Source organism: Musca autumnalis, unplaced genomic scaffold (genome assembly GCF_047663935.1).
Source record: "Musca autumnalis isolate F117 unplaced genomic scaffold, ASM4766393v1 scaffold_1, whole genome shotgun sequence".
Taxonomy (NCBI): Eukaryota; Metazoa; Arthropoda; class Insecta; order Diptera; family Muscidae; genus Musca; species Musca autumnalis.
Genome location: NW_027411644.1, coordinates 260,958,362 through 260,973,965, shown reverse-complemented (window position 1 = coordinate 260,973,965; position 15,604 = coordinate 260,958,362). Strand labels below are relative to the sequence as shown.

Genomic DNA, 15,604 nt, shown 5'->3' with positions numbered 1-15,604 from the left:
AAACAAACAAACAAACAAACAAACAAACAAACAAACAAACAAACAAACCAACAAACAAACCAACAAACAAACCAACAAACAAACAAACAAACAAACAAACAAACAAACAAACAAACAAACAAACAAACAAACAAACAAACAAACAAACAAACAAACAAACAAACAAACAAACAAACAAAACAAACAAACAAACAAACAAACAAACAAACAAACAAACAAACAAACAAACAAACAAACAAACAAACAAACAAACAAACAAACAAACAAACAAACAAACAAACAAACAAACAAACAAACAAACAAACAAACAAACAAACAAACAAACAAACAAACAAACAAACAAACAAACAAACAAACAAACAAACAAACAAACACAAACAAACAAACAAACAAACAAACAAACAAACAAACAAACAAACAAACAAACAAACAAACAAACAAACAAACAAACAAACAAACAAACAAACAAACAAACAAACAAACAAACAAACAAACAAACAAACAAACAAACAACAAACAAACAAACAAACAAACAAACAAACAAACAAACAAACAAACAAACAAACAAACAAACAAACAAACAAACAAACAAACAAACAAACAAACAAACAAACAAACAAACAAACAAACAAACAAACAAACAAACAAACAAACAAACAAACAAACAAACAAACAAACAAACAAACAAACAAACAAACAAACAAACAAACAAACAAACAAACAAACAAACAAACAAACAAACAAACAAACAAACAAACAAACAAACAAACAAACAAACAAACAAACAAACAAACAAACAAACAAACAAACAAACAAACAAACAAACAAACAAACAAACAAACAAACAAACAAACAAACAAACAAACAAACAAACAACAAACAAACAACAAACAAACAAACAAACAAACAAACAAACAAACAACAAACAAACAAACAAACAAACAAACAAACAAACAAACAAACAAACAAACAAACAAACAAACAAACAAACAAACAAACAAACAAACAAACAAACAAACAAACAAACAAACAAACAAACAAACAAACAAACAAACAAACAAACAAACAAACAAACAAACAAACAAACAAACAAACAAACAAAACAAACAAACAAACAAACAAACAAACAAACAAACAAACAAACAAACAAACAAACAAACAAACAAACAAACAAACAAACAAACAAACAAACAAACAAACAAACAAACAAACAAACAAACAAACAAACAAACAAACAAACAAACAAACAAACAAACAAACAAACAAACAAACAAACAAACAAACAAACAAACAAACAAACAAACAAACAAACAAACAAACAAACAAACAAACAAACAAACAAACAAACAAACAAACAAACAAACAAACAAACAAACAAACAAACAAACAAACAAACAAACAAACAAACAAACAAACAAACAAACAAACAAACAAACAAACAAACAAACAAACAAACAAACAAACAAACAAACAAACAAACAAACAAACAAACAAACAAACAAACAAACAAACAAACAAACAAACAAACAAACAAACAAACAAACAAACAAACAAACAAACAAACAAACAAACAAACAAACAAACAAACAAACAAACAAACAAACAAACAAACAAACAAACAAACAAACAAACAAACAAACAAACAAACAAACAAACAAACAAACAAACAAACAAACAAACAAACAAACAAACAAACAAACAAACAAACAAACAAACAAACAAACAAACAAACAAACAAACAAACAAACAAACAAACAAACAAACAAACAAACAAACAAACAACAAACAAACAAACAAACAAACAAACAAACAAACAAACAAACAAACAAACAAACAAACAAACAAACAAACAAACAAACAAACAAACAAACAAACAAACAAACAAACAAACAAACAAACAAACAAACAAACAAACAAACAAACAAACAAACAAACAAACAAACAAACAAACAAACAAACAAACAAACAAACAAACAAACAAACAAACAAACAAACAAACAAACAAACAAACAAACAAACAAACAAACAAACAAACAAACAAACAAACAAACAAACAAACAAACAAACAAACAAACAAACAAACAAGCAAACAAACAAACAAACAAACAAACAAACAAACAAACAAACAAACAAACAAACAAACAAACAAGCAAACAAACAAACAAACAAACAAACAAACAAATAAATAAATAAAATGGAAGTTGTATCATGGCAATGAATGATGCCAAGAAATCTTACGAAGACGAGAAGGAATGTGCAGTCAAGCTTGCCAAAACATTCCAGGAACAGCTCAAGAATGCTTTGCGTGAGGCTGAGGAATCTATGGTAGCCGAGGAAGAATTAATAGCGGATAACCTAGAGACAGAACGCGAAGTCCAGGTATTGAAGGCAGAAGTGAGAAAATTGAAAGAAGAAAGGGCGACATGCAGTTGAAATCCAACGTGATGAGTTAGCGGCACACCTATCGGCAAAAGAAGATGCTGATTGTCAACTAATGGTCGAGAGGGTTATGGAGGCTGAAAATCTTTTCCAAACTATGGAAGAAAGGGAGGCAGTGAATGCAGAGGGCAATCAATTGCAAATTCCTAGAATGAAAATGGTGGTGATGGCAAGCAAAAAAGCGAGGGGGCTTCAAATCTGAGCCAAGAAGGAATGAGGCTATGAGAAGTGCTGACAAAGACACCTTGTTGAACTCTTATAAAGCAATAGTCCGGTCTGTGATATGCTATGCGGCGCTAGTGTTAGTTCTAAGCAGTGGAAGATTATTTAAACCTGCCAGAATACCGCCCTGGGGACTCCTCATGACACCAGTGGATCATCTTCATGAGGAGACGAAGGTTTTACCGGTGCATTACCACAATAGGATGTTGTCGATGCAGTACCTGCCGAATTGAAGCAACGATAACCAACACATGCCCAGCATTTGGATTGGGACCACTCGACAAGCTGCCCAGCTTATCTAACTCATCTGTCTCCTGATTACTTATGGACAAAACCAGTCCAGGTTGCATAATTTTTGAATCAGGATACAGAGGAATCAGAACCAAGCCCTTAAATCACTTAGATCCCACTCTATCAAGTCTGCTGAGGTCTTGCACTACAGGAAAGCTTTGGAGGTCCTAAGATCAATCGTTACCTTGTGCTGGGTCCCGGGGCATTGCAACATCGAGAGAAAATGAAAAAGCGGATGAACTGGCGCATTGCGGATCTGATTCAATCGAAATCGACAACTCAATCAAGCCACCCTTGTGCCACTTCATGCGGCAGTTAGAACAAAGATACCAGGACAGAGCTGGTCAAATTTGACACAACGAACCCGTCTGTAGGGTGTCCAAGGCAATCTGGCCAATCCTCTCCAAGCGAAGGACCACATCTCTACTTTCCATGGAGAAATCCGACCTGAAACTAATTGTAGAAGTAATCACGGGTCACTGCAGAGTAAGTGCAATATCCTGCAAATGGGATATTGTTGACATTGACTACTGCAGGTTGTGCGAGGATGAGGAGGAGACAGAGACGATCGAACACCTATTATGCCGATACTTGTGACCCGTAGAATGAAAATAACGGGGAACGCACGATCCAATCCCGGACAACCTTCGGCCAAACCGAGCCAACAACCTTGCTTCTACTCGCCAAAGGTCTGGGATGACTTCAGCGACAAGGAAATACTGCAAAAACATAGGTCGTATATAATCTTTCGATATCTCTCAATTTCTACTATTTTACATGTACTTTATATACCTTTCATTTAGTACTTTAGCAGAATGAACACAATGGATCACAAGGACTGCGAGTGGAGTGGTTGTCTGTATGACAGCTGCGCGTCCTTTAACCTTACCTAACCAGAACCAGATACGAGTAACAGAAATACTTCACGAACGAACATATTTGTGTTGCTACCTACAACAACAACCGCACGGCAATACACAAAAGGATCTTCTTCTTAATAACTATATTATTTTTTATGTAACTATTCCCTTTCCACTATATTTACTTTCTATAATTTCTTTTCATCACTTTCCAGGATGAATACAATGGACCATGGACCTAACCCAACCGTCCGCATGTATCAAATATGTATGTGTAAAGTTTTCTATTCAATAAAATTGCTCCACTGTCTGCTTAAAAAAACGTATGTCGTTTAAATCATTAGTTAAAAAAATTCACACCTATATTAAAAGATAATCGAATTAATTTGGATCAAAATTAAATAACTATCTATCACCTAATAATGCAATGGGATGAAATATAACGTTCGACTGTCAAAATAAAACAACAGAAATATTCCACACATTCGCCAAAAAATTCCACAACAATCGGACGTTACAACCGGTTGACTTCCAATAAACAATTTCACTTCAAATTCCCAAAACCTAAAAAAAGACTCTCTACCAGTATTGAATTCTCAGTCTTAGTTTGAATTTCGTTGGGTTGATATGTAGCGCGGAGAATACGTTCGTCTACCTATTAGAAGTGTTTTTGTTTTATTTTGCAAGTTTTTGGCTCGTTATTAAATATTTATTGACAATAAAAAATCACAAAAGATGAATACCCAACATAGTGGCGCAGATAATGCCATCGATTTCAATAACGTCATGATGACCGATCATCAAACCGTACATCACAGCCGACAATCTTTGGCGGATTTCACTAAGGCCGCATACAATGAATCACAACGAGAACTATTGACAAGTTCTAAAGAGTGTCTGGTGTGTTTAGACAAAGTTTTCAGTGGAAAGAATTTAAAACGTCATCTGCCAATATTTCAATGGTTACCGGTTTATAACAAAGAAGACTTTATCGGTGACTTAATAGCTGGTATAACAGTTTCACTTGCTGCCATACCCCTGGCACTGGCATTTGCCGGTATTGCAGGTCTACCAACAGAGGTAAAAACAAAGAAAAAATATTGATGGATTAGCAACGAACACGCTTTCTTCATAAACTTATGTAAATTTAATGGCGAAGCTAAAAAACAACAAAAACATCACCTATAAAATATGTTAATTTTTCCCCCTATAAGGGTATTTAACATAAATATTTATAAAGAGAGTCAGTTATGTGTTAAATTGATTTCAATACCCAACAATGTGCACAATAAACAAATAAAGATATGTGGTAAAAACTAGTTTTATGTTTATATTACAACACGATTAAGCAAAAGATTGGCAGCATTTAAAAAATGAGTGATTGTGAAAAAATAACAATAAAAACTAAACAATAATTTAATTGACAACATCCTCCTGACACTGTCATTCAAACACAAAATCGCCCAATAAAATAGTTAATAAATTTGGTTATACAAATGTATACGAAGTGATCTTAATTACTTGTTTAGGTGATTCTAAATCCGACCGTGCGCAATATCATCTAATCTAAGCACTATGGGCCCAATGCCCTATAGGTAATTGGCCCAGTTTTTTAGGCAAAACGTCAATTTTGCAACTATTAATATTAACAGTTTTTTCTGTTGGCATTGAAAAAAACATATCAAAATTTATGAAAATGAATGACTTATTTTAAATAGCCATCAAAGCGGTTTAAATTGCAGTCAAAGTGAGAATTTTGAAGAAAAACTAAAAAAATATATTGTTAGGGTTATGTTAACGTGTTCAAAACCATGGTAATATAAAGCAAACATAAATGTATGTATGTAAAATGGAACAGATTGGTCACTCCGTGTGTAGTGATCAAAAAAGCACAAAAAGTCGAAAAAATTATTTTATTTTTCTTAAACTCACTTCATATTGACTTTTACTCAATCGGCCGTGTTTGGCCGTGATATCGGCACCTAGAACATGTTACTGAATGTCTTCTGCATTGGTATTACTAGGTTTTAAAGCCCGATTTTGTGTTTTGATATTTATCAGTTTTTATTTGGTTACCTCTCAATAAAAGCTAGTAAAATTGTGAAAGTTTGTTTTGAGGAAATAAATCTTTATATGTAAATAAAAATCAAATGTCGTTCGTTGATAATGGCATCAGTTGAGAACGGCTGGACCGATTTGGATAATTATTTTTATACCCTCCACCATAGGATGGGGAGTATATTAAGTTTGTCATTCCGTTTGTAAATACTCGAAATAATCATTGTAGACCTCACAAACTATATATGTATATTCTTGATCGTGCAATTCTACATCGATATAGCCACGTCCGTCCGTCTGTGGAAATCACTCTAGCTTCCGAACGGATTGAAGTAGGTGGATGAAATTTTGGTAAAATCTATTATATGTATGTAGGACTTTTGGTATTGAAAGCGGGCTATGTAGGTCCACGTTTTCGTATAGCCCCCATACAAAGTGACGCGTGACGCGTCGTCGTTTTAAGGAAATTTTAGGATATTTGTCCCATTTGGTTGTAATTTTGTATTTTGTGTCTCCAGAGGCTAAAAAACATTTCTACCAAAGTTTGTTTATGTAGGTAGGATCACGTTTTGGTAGAGTCCCCATATAACGCCCCACATATAGTACGCGTCACTAAGATATTTTGAATGTATTAGTCCCATTTTGTGTTTCCACAGGCTAAGAACTGTTTTTACCATAAAATGTTTGTATAGGTCCAGGTTTTGATATAGACCCCGTAGGACGATATCTCCCGATTTTCGGTATTTTGAAGGTTTTAGCCTCAATATTCCACCGAAATGGCTGAAATTTGGTATTTAGTCTTCGTTGGGTGCATAAAACTTCCCCCCGGAAATTTGTAGGTATAGGTCCACGCCTTCATATAGCTCCCATAAGACGGTACCTCCCGATTTTCGGTATTTTGAAGGTTGTGTCCTCAATATTCCACCGAAATGGCTGAAATTTGGTGGTTAGTCTTCATTTAGGGTATAAAACATTCCATATAAAATTTGTCGGTATAGGTCTACGCCTTCATATAGCCCTAATAGATCAGGACCTCCCGATTTTCGGTACTTTGAAGGTTGTGGCCTTAATATTCCACCGAAATGGCTGAAATTTGGTGGTTAGTCACTTGGGGTATAAAACATTCCATATGAAATTTGTCGGTATAGGTCACACGCCCTCATATAGTCCCATAGGACGATATCTCCCAATTTTCGGTATTTTTGAAAGTTTTAGCTATACTAAACTATCAAAATGCCTGAAATTTGATATTTCGTCCTGTTTTCAGATGCAAAACTTTTTCCCAGAAATTGATCTTTATCGGTCCACGCTTTAACGTGCACCTCATGGAACGGTACATCCCAATTTTCGGTGTTTTGAAGGGTTTAACCTCATTATAACACCGAAATGGCTAAAATTTGGTACATAGTCTTCGTTGTGGGTATAAAACTTTCCACCTAAAATTAGTCGGTATAGGTCAACGTCTTCATATAACTCCCATAGAACGGCACCGCCCGATATTCGGTATTTTGAAGGTTTTAGCCTCATTATTCCAGCGAAGTGGCTGAAATTTGGTAATTAGTCTTTTTCAGCGCTACAAAAATTTCCCTCAGAAATTTGTCGGTATACGTGCATGTTTCGGGGGTACCCCCATAGAACGGTAGATCTCAATTTTCGGTATATTGAAGGTTTTAGCCTCATTATAACACGGAAATGGATGCAAGATGGTACTTAGTCTTCGTTGAGGGTATAAAACTTTCCACCTGAAATTTGTCGGTATAGGTCCATGTCTTCATATTGCCCCCATAGAACGGTACCTCCGATTTTCTACATATAGCTCGTTCTCCACCAAAATAGCTTATATTTCGTATTAAGTTTTTGATAGAGGTATGAAACATTCCAGCCGAAATGTGCCGGACCGTACCTTCCGGTTTACGGTATTTTGAAAGTTGTGGCCTCAATATACCGATACCGATATGACTGAAATTTAGTATTTAAATTGCCATGGTGTATAAAGAAGAGAATTATCAGCATAAGCCCTTTTCTGCAAATAACCCCATAGAAGCGTACTTTCCGATTTTTGGTATTTTAAGGTTGTGTCATCAATAATCCCATCGAAACGGATGAAATTTAATATTTAATCTCCGTTGGTGGTATAAAACTTTCCACCTGAAAATTTCCCTATTGTTCCATGTTTTTATGAATCTACAAACAAAATTTGGTCCAGACATTTCAGAGGATTTATATTTTGAACATCGCGAACAATTTCAAAAATTGTTTTTTCCATTTCAAAAAACAAGTTAAAAAGTATCAGTCGGTTTTGCGGACAGAGATATACCCTCACCTATGTGAATTTAAACTTTCATTTTCGGATTTTCGGGCAGATCGAATGTATAACGGTTTTAGACCGTCTAAACTAATTATACCCTCAGCCTTTAGGCTAGAACGGGTATATACACTTTGATACGACCAAAAATTTGCCTCATCGAAATAACGGTTTTAGACCACAAGTATGTTTTGACGAAATTCGTTTCAGACAATTTAGAGTCGATTTAGCCATTTCCGTCCGTCTGTGTGTCCGTCTGTCTGGCTGGTTGGTGCGCGTGATAACTCTCCAACGGATCATCCGGTTCGAACCAAATTTTGTGTATGGTAATATTTTGTCCAAACTTAGTTTAGGTTCGAAGATGGACTAAATCAGTCCACTCCTTACGGTACCTCACCCACAAAAGTTCAACATTTTCCTGTAAAATTGTGTGAACGATAACTCTCGAAGGGAGCAATTGATTTGGTCCAAACTTCGCACATCATATTATTCCTTCCAGATATATATCGCGTTAGAATATGGACTATGTCGGTCCACTCCTTCGGGTACCTCCCACACAAAATCCGAATAAAGTGAAGTTTAAGAGCACCCCTCGGATCGTTCTGAAATTTTCTTCAGTATGTTTTCCTTGCGGCGCCTTTACGACGGTATAATTTTTTTCTTTCGCAAGTCCATACTTCCTGAGATATTGGCCTAAAAGCTGCAAGAAAACCTGACGGCACCAACCAAAATGGCAAATCCGCAAAATAATTCTCGCAGGGACTTTCTAATTAGCAGGACTCGCGGTTTCCAAGCAAAATCGTTAAAACCTAAAGAACCCAGAAAAATGTGAACTTAAATCGCAATTTATTTGAAAATCCCTCCGGCGATTTTTATTGTTTCATGATATTTTTCATCTATGAGCATTGTAGTTTCAGAATCTGCAAAAACTTCTCAGGTGTACGCACCTTCCATTTAAATTTGGTAAAGGCACACCGTGTAGAGCTGTGTAGTTCCGGAACGAACTAGTTCCAAGGAACTATTCCGGACAAGGAACTATTGGAACTATAATCAGCTCTTGCGTTTATTGTTCCTTTAGTTCATATAGCTCCTTTCGTTGGTCCCGTTCCTTCAATTTAACGCCTGCGTCGATCTTTCGTCGCTGCTGTTTATTTGCTGCAATTTATTTATTTTTATGTCAATTCATCCACCAAACCATGAAAACATTTCGGTCTCGGAACAAAGGAAACAAAGAGAACGATGAAAAAGAAAGATTCGTGAAACTATTTCAGTCTCGGAACTATTTGGAACGATGAAATAGAAAGATTCGTTGAACTATATCGGTCTCGGAACTATTTGGAACTATATTAAAGAAATAGTTCCTTTTGTCAAAAGGAACTAGAAAAATCGATCCGCTCCGGGAACTAGATTGTCCAACTCTACAAAATATGTACTGGACTTTGCCATGTTCAAACAGGACATTTATTTGTACCCATGAACCTATATCCTATTTCTGGCGCAATCACATACTATTACGCATATTAAGTTAAGTTAAAATTTTTACATTACACATAGCTTATTTTTACTTCAGAATTAAAAAGAATTATGTAAATCAAGATTTATTATATAAAATTTAGTTTGCTCTTTACAGTTCCTTTATGGGTAACATTATCTACACAATTTTTGGATCATGCAAGGACAACATTGTTGGATCTACGGCCATAGCTTCGCTGCTGACATTACAAGTATGCCATGGAAATTGGCAAAAGTCTGTGTTGTTTACCCTACTCTCAGGCCTGATAGAACTTGTAATGGGATTAACACGCATGGGTTTCATAATTGATTTTGTTTCTGGTCCCGTCAATGCAGGATTTACCAGTGCAGTGGCGCTGATCATTTTTACATCGCAAATTAAAAATATTCTTGTAGTGAAATCCATTGGAAATTCATTTCTTCAAAATTGGATATCAATGATAAAAGATATTCATAATTTCCGTACCAGTGATACAATATTGGGCGTTGGAAGCATCATTATTCTGGTAATTTTAAGATATATTGGACATATCAAATTGAAACCGAAAGAAAATACTGATCTCTCAAGAACCCAGAAAGTTGTTAATACCTTATTTTGGTTTTTGGGTGTATCGCGTAATGCTCTTTTGGTATTCGTCACTGCCACTATTGTGGGGTATATGGAACACAAGGGGAAGAGCTATGTACAACTAACTGGTTATATACCATCAGGATTCCCTCCTGTGGAATTTCCAGCTTTATCAATTGTGAATGGAAATGGAAGTTATGTTAGCGATGCCGAACAAGAGGAGAGTACTCAAAACTTTTGGTCGTTACTGCAAGAATTTGGAAGTGGTTTACTGGTAATACCACTGATATCTCTGTTAGAAACTATTGCCGTTTGTCGCACATTTGGTGAGTACAAAAAATGCGATTTTAAGAACAAACACTAATTCCCATTTCGTTTTCTTACAGCCAATGGAAAACCGGTGGATACCAATCAAGAGTTAATTACTTTGGGTTTGGCAAATATAACAAATGCATTTGTACGAGGATATCGCATTAATGGAGGCTTAGCGCGGGGATCAGTAAATACAGCAAGTGGTGGCAGAACACAATTTGTTAATGTGTATGTAAGCGTTATTGTCATATTGGCTTTATTATATTTGGCCGAATATTTCTACTATATACCAAAGGCAACATTAGCTGCCATAATTATAGCAGCTGTACTCTTTCAATTACAATATCAAACAATAAAACCCATGTGGCATAGTAAAAGTAAGTAACTTACCGCTTGTTAAGGCTCTTTAACATGTAAATAATGTTCTTCTCCATTTATTGCAGAATCTGATCTCTTCATTGGTTTGCTGGCATTTGCGGCATGTTTAGTGGGTCCCTTAAGTGTTGGAGTATTTGTTGCAATTACCATCAATATTCTATATATTCTTTATCATTCGGCAAGACCTGAAATAAATGTGGATTTGGTTAAGGTACAGAACTTCTAGAACTTCTACAACCGTAAAATTTACTTACTTCAAATTTGCTTATCAATTCATTCTTTCCATTACAGACTACATCTGGCAAGCAATTTTTAAAAATAACCCCCGATCGCTGTTTAATATTTCCCTCGGTGGAATTTGTACGCAACAAAATTGTAAAGTCAGGTCAAAAATATACAATTCCCGTGGTATTTGATTGCACCTATATCTATGCTGCTGACTTCACCACTGCCAAGGCAATAGAATTAATAATTCAAGATTTTAATTCGAGAAATCAAAAACTGATATTTTTCAATTTACGGCCCCGCCTTTTGAAGGTGTTTAAAACGTTAAAATCCAAATTTGTAATGTGTTATTCATTGCAGTCTATTGAGAAATTGTTGGACGATCAATCGAATGGTTCGCTGGCGAATGCGAATGGTGTTCATGAAGTCACGGAACTGTAAAGGTGGATGGTTATAAACAATTTTAGTATATGCCTGAAAGTATGCTATAGTATTAATAAATTATTAGTAAGAGGAAGAAAACAAAAGCTCTAAATATCGACGCCTCCAAATAATAGTATGCTAAGTCGACTTAAATTCTGTCTAATTTTGGTAATGATCGGTCAATCCGAACAGAAGTTGTAAACAAATACCCAGCAAAATTTGACGGAAGGGGTTCTTTGAGATGACGTGACTTCATGTCATCTTTTGCATTGGTTCAAAGGAAGTCGTGGAAGATCCGATCTTTTCATTAGGATTTGAACCAATGCAAAGGAAGTCGTGAAAGATCCGATCTTTTCATCAGCATTTGTACGCATTCCATCGATCCAATAGAGATGATGTTTGTGTTTTTATTTACACACCTGTTTATTTTCATTTTGGTATGTTCCAGTACTGCAAAAATCTACTAATTTTTACTATTTTTTCCGATAACATAAAGGAAAAATTGTTATCGTAGTAAAAATAAGCAGATTCTTGCAGTTTCTGGAACAGACCAAAGTTGTTAGAACTGTCGTCGTGATGTTGTCTTACATTTCCTGCATATCAAACAACTAAAACTTCTAAACAATTGGTATTATATTGTTACGGAATTAGATTTAACTAATCTCCGTGTAGACGTTGTTTTATTCCCCGATACGATTTGTACCAAATAAAACAGGGTTCGTTTTAGATTACGTTTCTACAATGCTTTATTTACTTTATTACACTTATTCGGAGCTGACTGTTATAGCTAAGTACACAGCTTTACTTTACTTCTTTACTAGTCGATGTTTACACTTCGGTATAAAATTCACAACTGCCCACTGTTTGGCCGGCATCTCATATTTATACCCAAAATCTCCTTGGTCTAGAATTATCCACAAAATCTGGCAACATCTCCAATCTGTGCAACGAACACACAGACGCACATTCGCAATAAGCGAACAACCACATTCACATACATACATGGGTGAAATACGAGTGGCGTAATTACAACAACAAACAAATTCAAGAAATAGAGAAGTAACAAACTAAACAATAATTACATGATTGTTGCAAAACAAAACAAACGCACATTAATAAAAGGTAAAGTAACATCCAGAATAATGAAGAGAGTTCTACATGGTAGATGTTGCTTAAATAAAGTAACTGCGTAATAAAACTTTACGTTACAATTCAAACTTTTAAATTAACGGAAATTAAACTAAACTAACATAAACCTATCAGTTACATTCGTAACAATATGAAGTCCCAACCATCGAGCTATAAATAGAATCGGACTGCACACATTGCTATTTTAAAAGTTCCCTTGTCTGTTCTAAATCTGACATAGAATGAAATCAATCAAATCTCGCTTCTTGGAATTTGAAAAAAAGACCGAAACGAAAAAGAACAAGAATCTGAAAATAAAGAAGAAACTACTTTTGGAAAGAAACAATTAAAAATAAATTAATTAAGCATAAATGGTATTGTTACGGAATTAGATTTAACTAATGTCCGTGTAGACGTTGTTTTATTCCCCGATACGATTTGTACCAAATAAAACAGGGTTCGTTTTAGATTACGTTTCTACAATGCTTTATTTACTTTATTACACTTATTCAGAACCGACTTTAATTACAAAGCACACAGCAAGTCTCTAGTTAGCACGCAGCTCTTATTTAACCGATCTGTTCAGTTCGACGCTTAAAACACAACTCAACTCGTCATTGCCAGTTCCCCTGTATTTATATCCCAAAGTCTCCCTGTTCGAGAGTCCTCTAGAAAATGTCTGGCAACTCCTCGAATATGTACAACGAACACACTGACGCACATTCGCACTAAGCGAACAACCAGACTCACATACATGGGGGATGATCAATGACGTAATTACAACAACAAATAAATGCAAGAAAAGAAGTAACAAACTAAACGATAATTACATGATTATGGCAAAACAAACAAAAGAACATTAACAAAAGGTAATGTAACGACTACAATGATGAAGAGAGTTCTACATGGTAGTTGTTGTTGCTTAAATAAAATAACTGCGTAATAAAACGTTACGTTACAATTCAAATTTTTATATTAACGGAAATTAAACTAAATTAACTTAAACCTATCAGTTACATTCGTAACAGTATTTTCCATAAAAAGTCTCTCCTTCCCGTTCGTTACATTTTGTTCTTAGAGATCCCTAAAGCAAGCTGGGTTGTAGATCCCTACATATTTCCGTCACTAAACAAAAGAGTATAAATTACCACAATTTTGTTATAAAATAACAAAATTATAAAATAAAAGTAATTTACGAAATAAAAATACTTAAAGGAGTGCATTTGGAGTCCATGTTGAAATCTGAACTGGTGATGGGAAGATAATTAAAAAAACCTTTTGTAAGATTAAAGAATATCAGTTGCGGAGAACGGAGGAAGTAATCTTTTGCGTTGCAGCGGTGGTGATTACATTGCAATTTTGGATGTAAACTTTTGAAAAACTAGACTGATAAATTAATTGTAGCTATTTCATGAATTCGCTTGAATTAATAAAGAGTTTTGTTTTTCATGAAAACCATATTTCAATACAGCATTTCCATTTTCCAAACAAGACATGAAAATTTCATGCCAAGGGGTTGGTGAAAATGACATGACAAAGCATTGGTTAAAATGACATGTCAAAGCATGGGTGAAAATGACGTGTCAAAGCATTGGTGAAAATGACATGTCAAATCATTGGTGGAAATGACATGCCAAAGCATTGGTGGAAATGACATGTCAACGCATTGGTTAAAATTACATGCTTAGGATCCAGAAAAGAACGTCATCTTTTGGGGTCCACGCTCATATAAAATTCATCGATGAAGATGCTAAAAAGATGACATGCTAGATCACTTGCACCCATGATTGAATGTCATCTTTGGCATCGAACATTTTGCTGGGAATGATTCAAATTGAAGGAGGGCCTTCTTTGCATTAACGTTTAGTGTGAACATTACACTTTTAATGCATCCAAATTGTTTTTTTTTTGCGTTTTCAAATCCATCCAATAGTAAAAGAAAGGATGTAATAATGGCCCTTGAACTACTAAATACAATAACCCCATATAAGGTAACCTCAAACGAAGTTTTGCCTATTATGAACCAGGTATTACATTTTCCCTGATTTGTAGAATGTGACCCCGATTTAATAGCAACAGATTGGAATTTGCTAAGACTCTGTGAAACTATACTTTCATTTATCTCAAAGAGCACATAATACCTTTGGAATTTTTGTTGTTGAAAAATAGTGCATATTCTTGAGGTAAATGGCTATCGGCGAAACCATCTTTTGTAAAAGCGTTTTGCGGTGCCAACGATAGCTCAAAAACGGTATATTTTTGTAGTATATTTGTGTCAGCGTTTTAGGAACCTAATAAAACAGAATTAAAAAATATTTAAAAAAAAGTCAAAATTTCGTTTTTGACGAAAAATTTACTGTTTTTGTCAAAAAATTGGGCAAAATAATATTTTAATCTGTCTCGCTTAAGGGCAAGCGTGTTATGTATTTAATAAGCTCACATGAATAATATAATAAGGTCATATGAAGATCGGTCAATTCGTTTTAGAGCTATCGTTGGCAACGACTTCAAAAAAACCGTTTCGAGAAACACGCGCTTAAAGTTTATATGCTACATTCAAATCACAATAAATTGTTGCCTTCTGATCACTACCTTTTACTACCTTTACGTAAAAATAGACAATATTTTTTTTTTTTTTTTCTAAAAGCAATAAAAGGTATTTATGAGAAATACTCGTATATGCTCGGTTCCAGAACCTGCAAGAAGCTTTTTCCTTTATGTTATCGGAAAAAAATAGTAAAAATTAGTAGATTCTTGAAATTCTGGAACAAACCAATATATTTTTGTTTTAATTTTTAATGTTGGGCACTTATAGGTCGTTTTGGGCCGTTTTTAGGAAAATTTTGGGCCGAAAAAATGTTTTCGAACGGCAACACTGCTCAT

At 34.7% G+C, this 15,604-nt stretch overlaps 1 protein-coding gene across 2 annotated transcripts; it reads left to right on the top strand.

Moving 5' to 3' along the window:
- The first annotated feature begins 4,410 nt into the window (after positions 1 to 4,410).
- On the top strand, positions 4,411 to 11,697 carry LOC141389465 (sodium-independent sulfate anion transporter-like). Of its 2 annotated transcripts, none has more exons than XM_073960981.1 (5): positions 4,411 to 4,892; positions 9,806 to 10,581; positions 10,642 to 10,944; positions 11,011 to 11,156; positions 11,237 to 11,697. In XM_073960981.1, exons 2-5 carry the CDS (start codon positions 9,813 to 9,815, stop codon positions 11,609 to 11,611), a joined length of 1,593 nt encoding a protein of 530 aa, XP_073817082.1. In that variant the 5' UTR covers positions 4,411 to 4,892; positions 9,806 to 9,812; the 3' UTR covers positions 11,612 to 11,697. The 2 variants fall into 2 exon arrangements, with proteins under 2 accessions (XP_073817082.1, XP_073817081.1); XM_073960980.1 differs by having other exon boundaries at positions 9,792 to 10,581.
- The last annotated feature ends 3,907 nt before the right edge of the window (positions 11,698 to 15,604 follow it).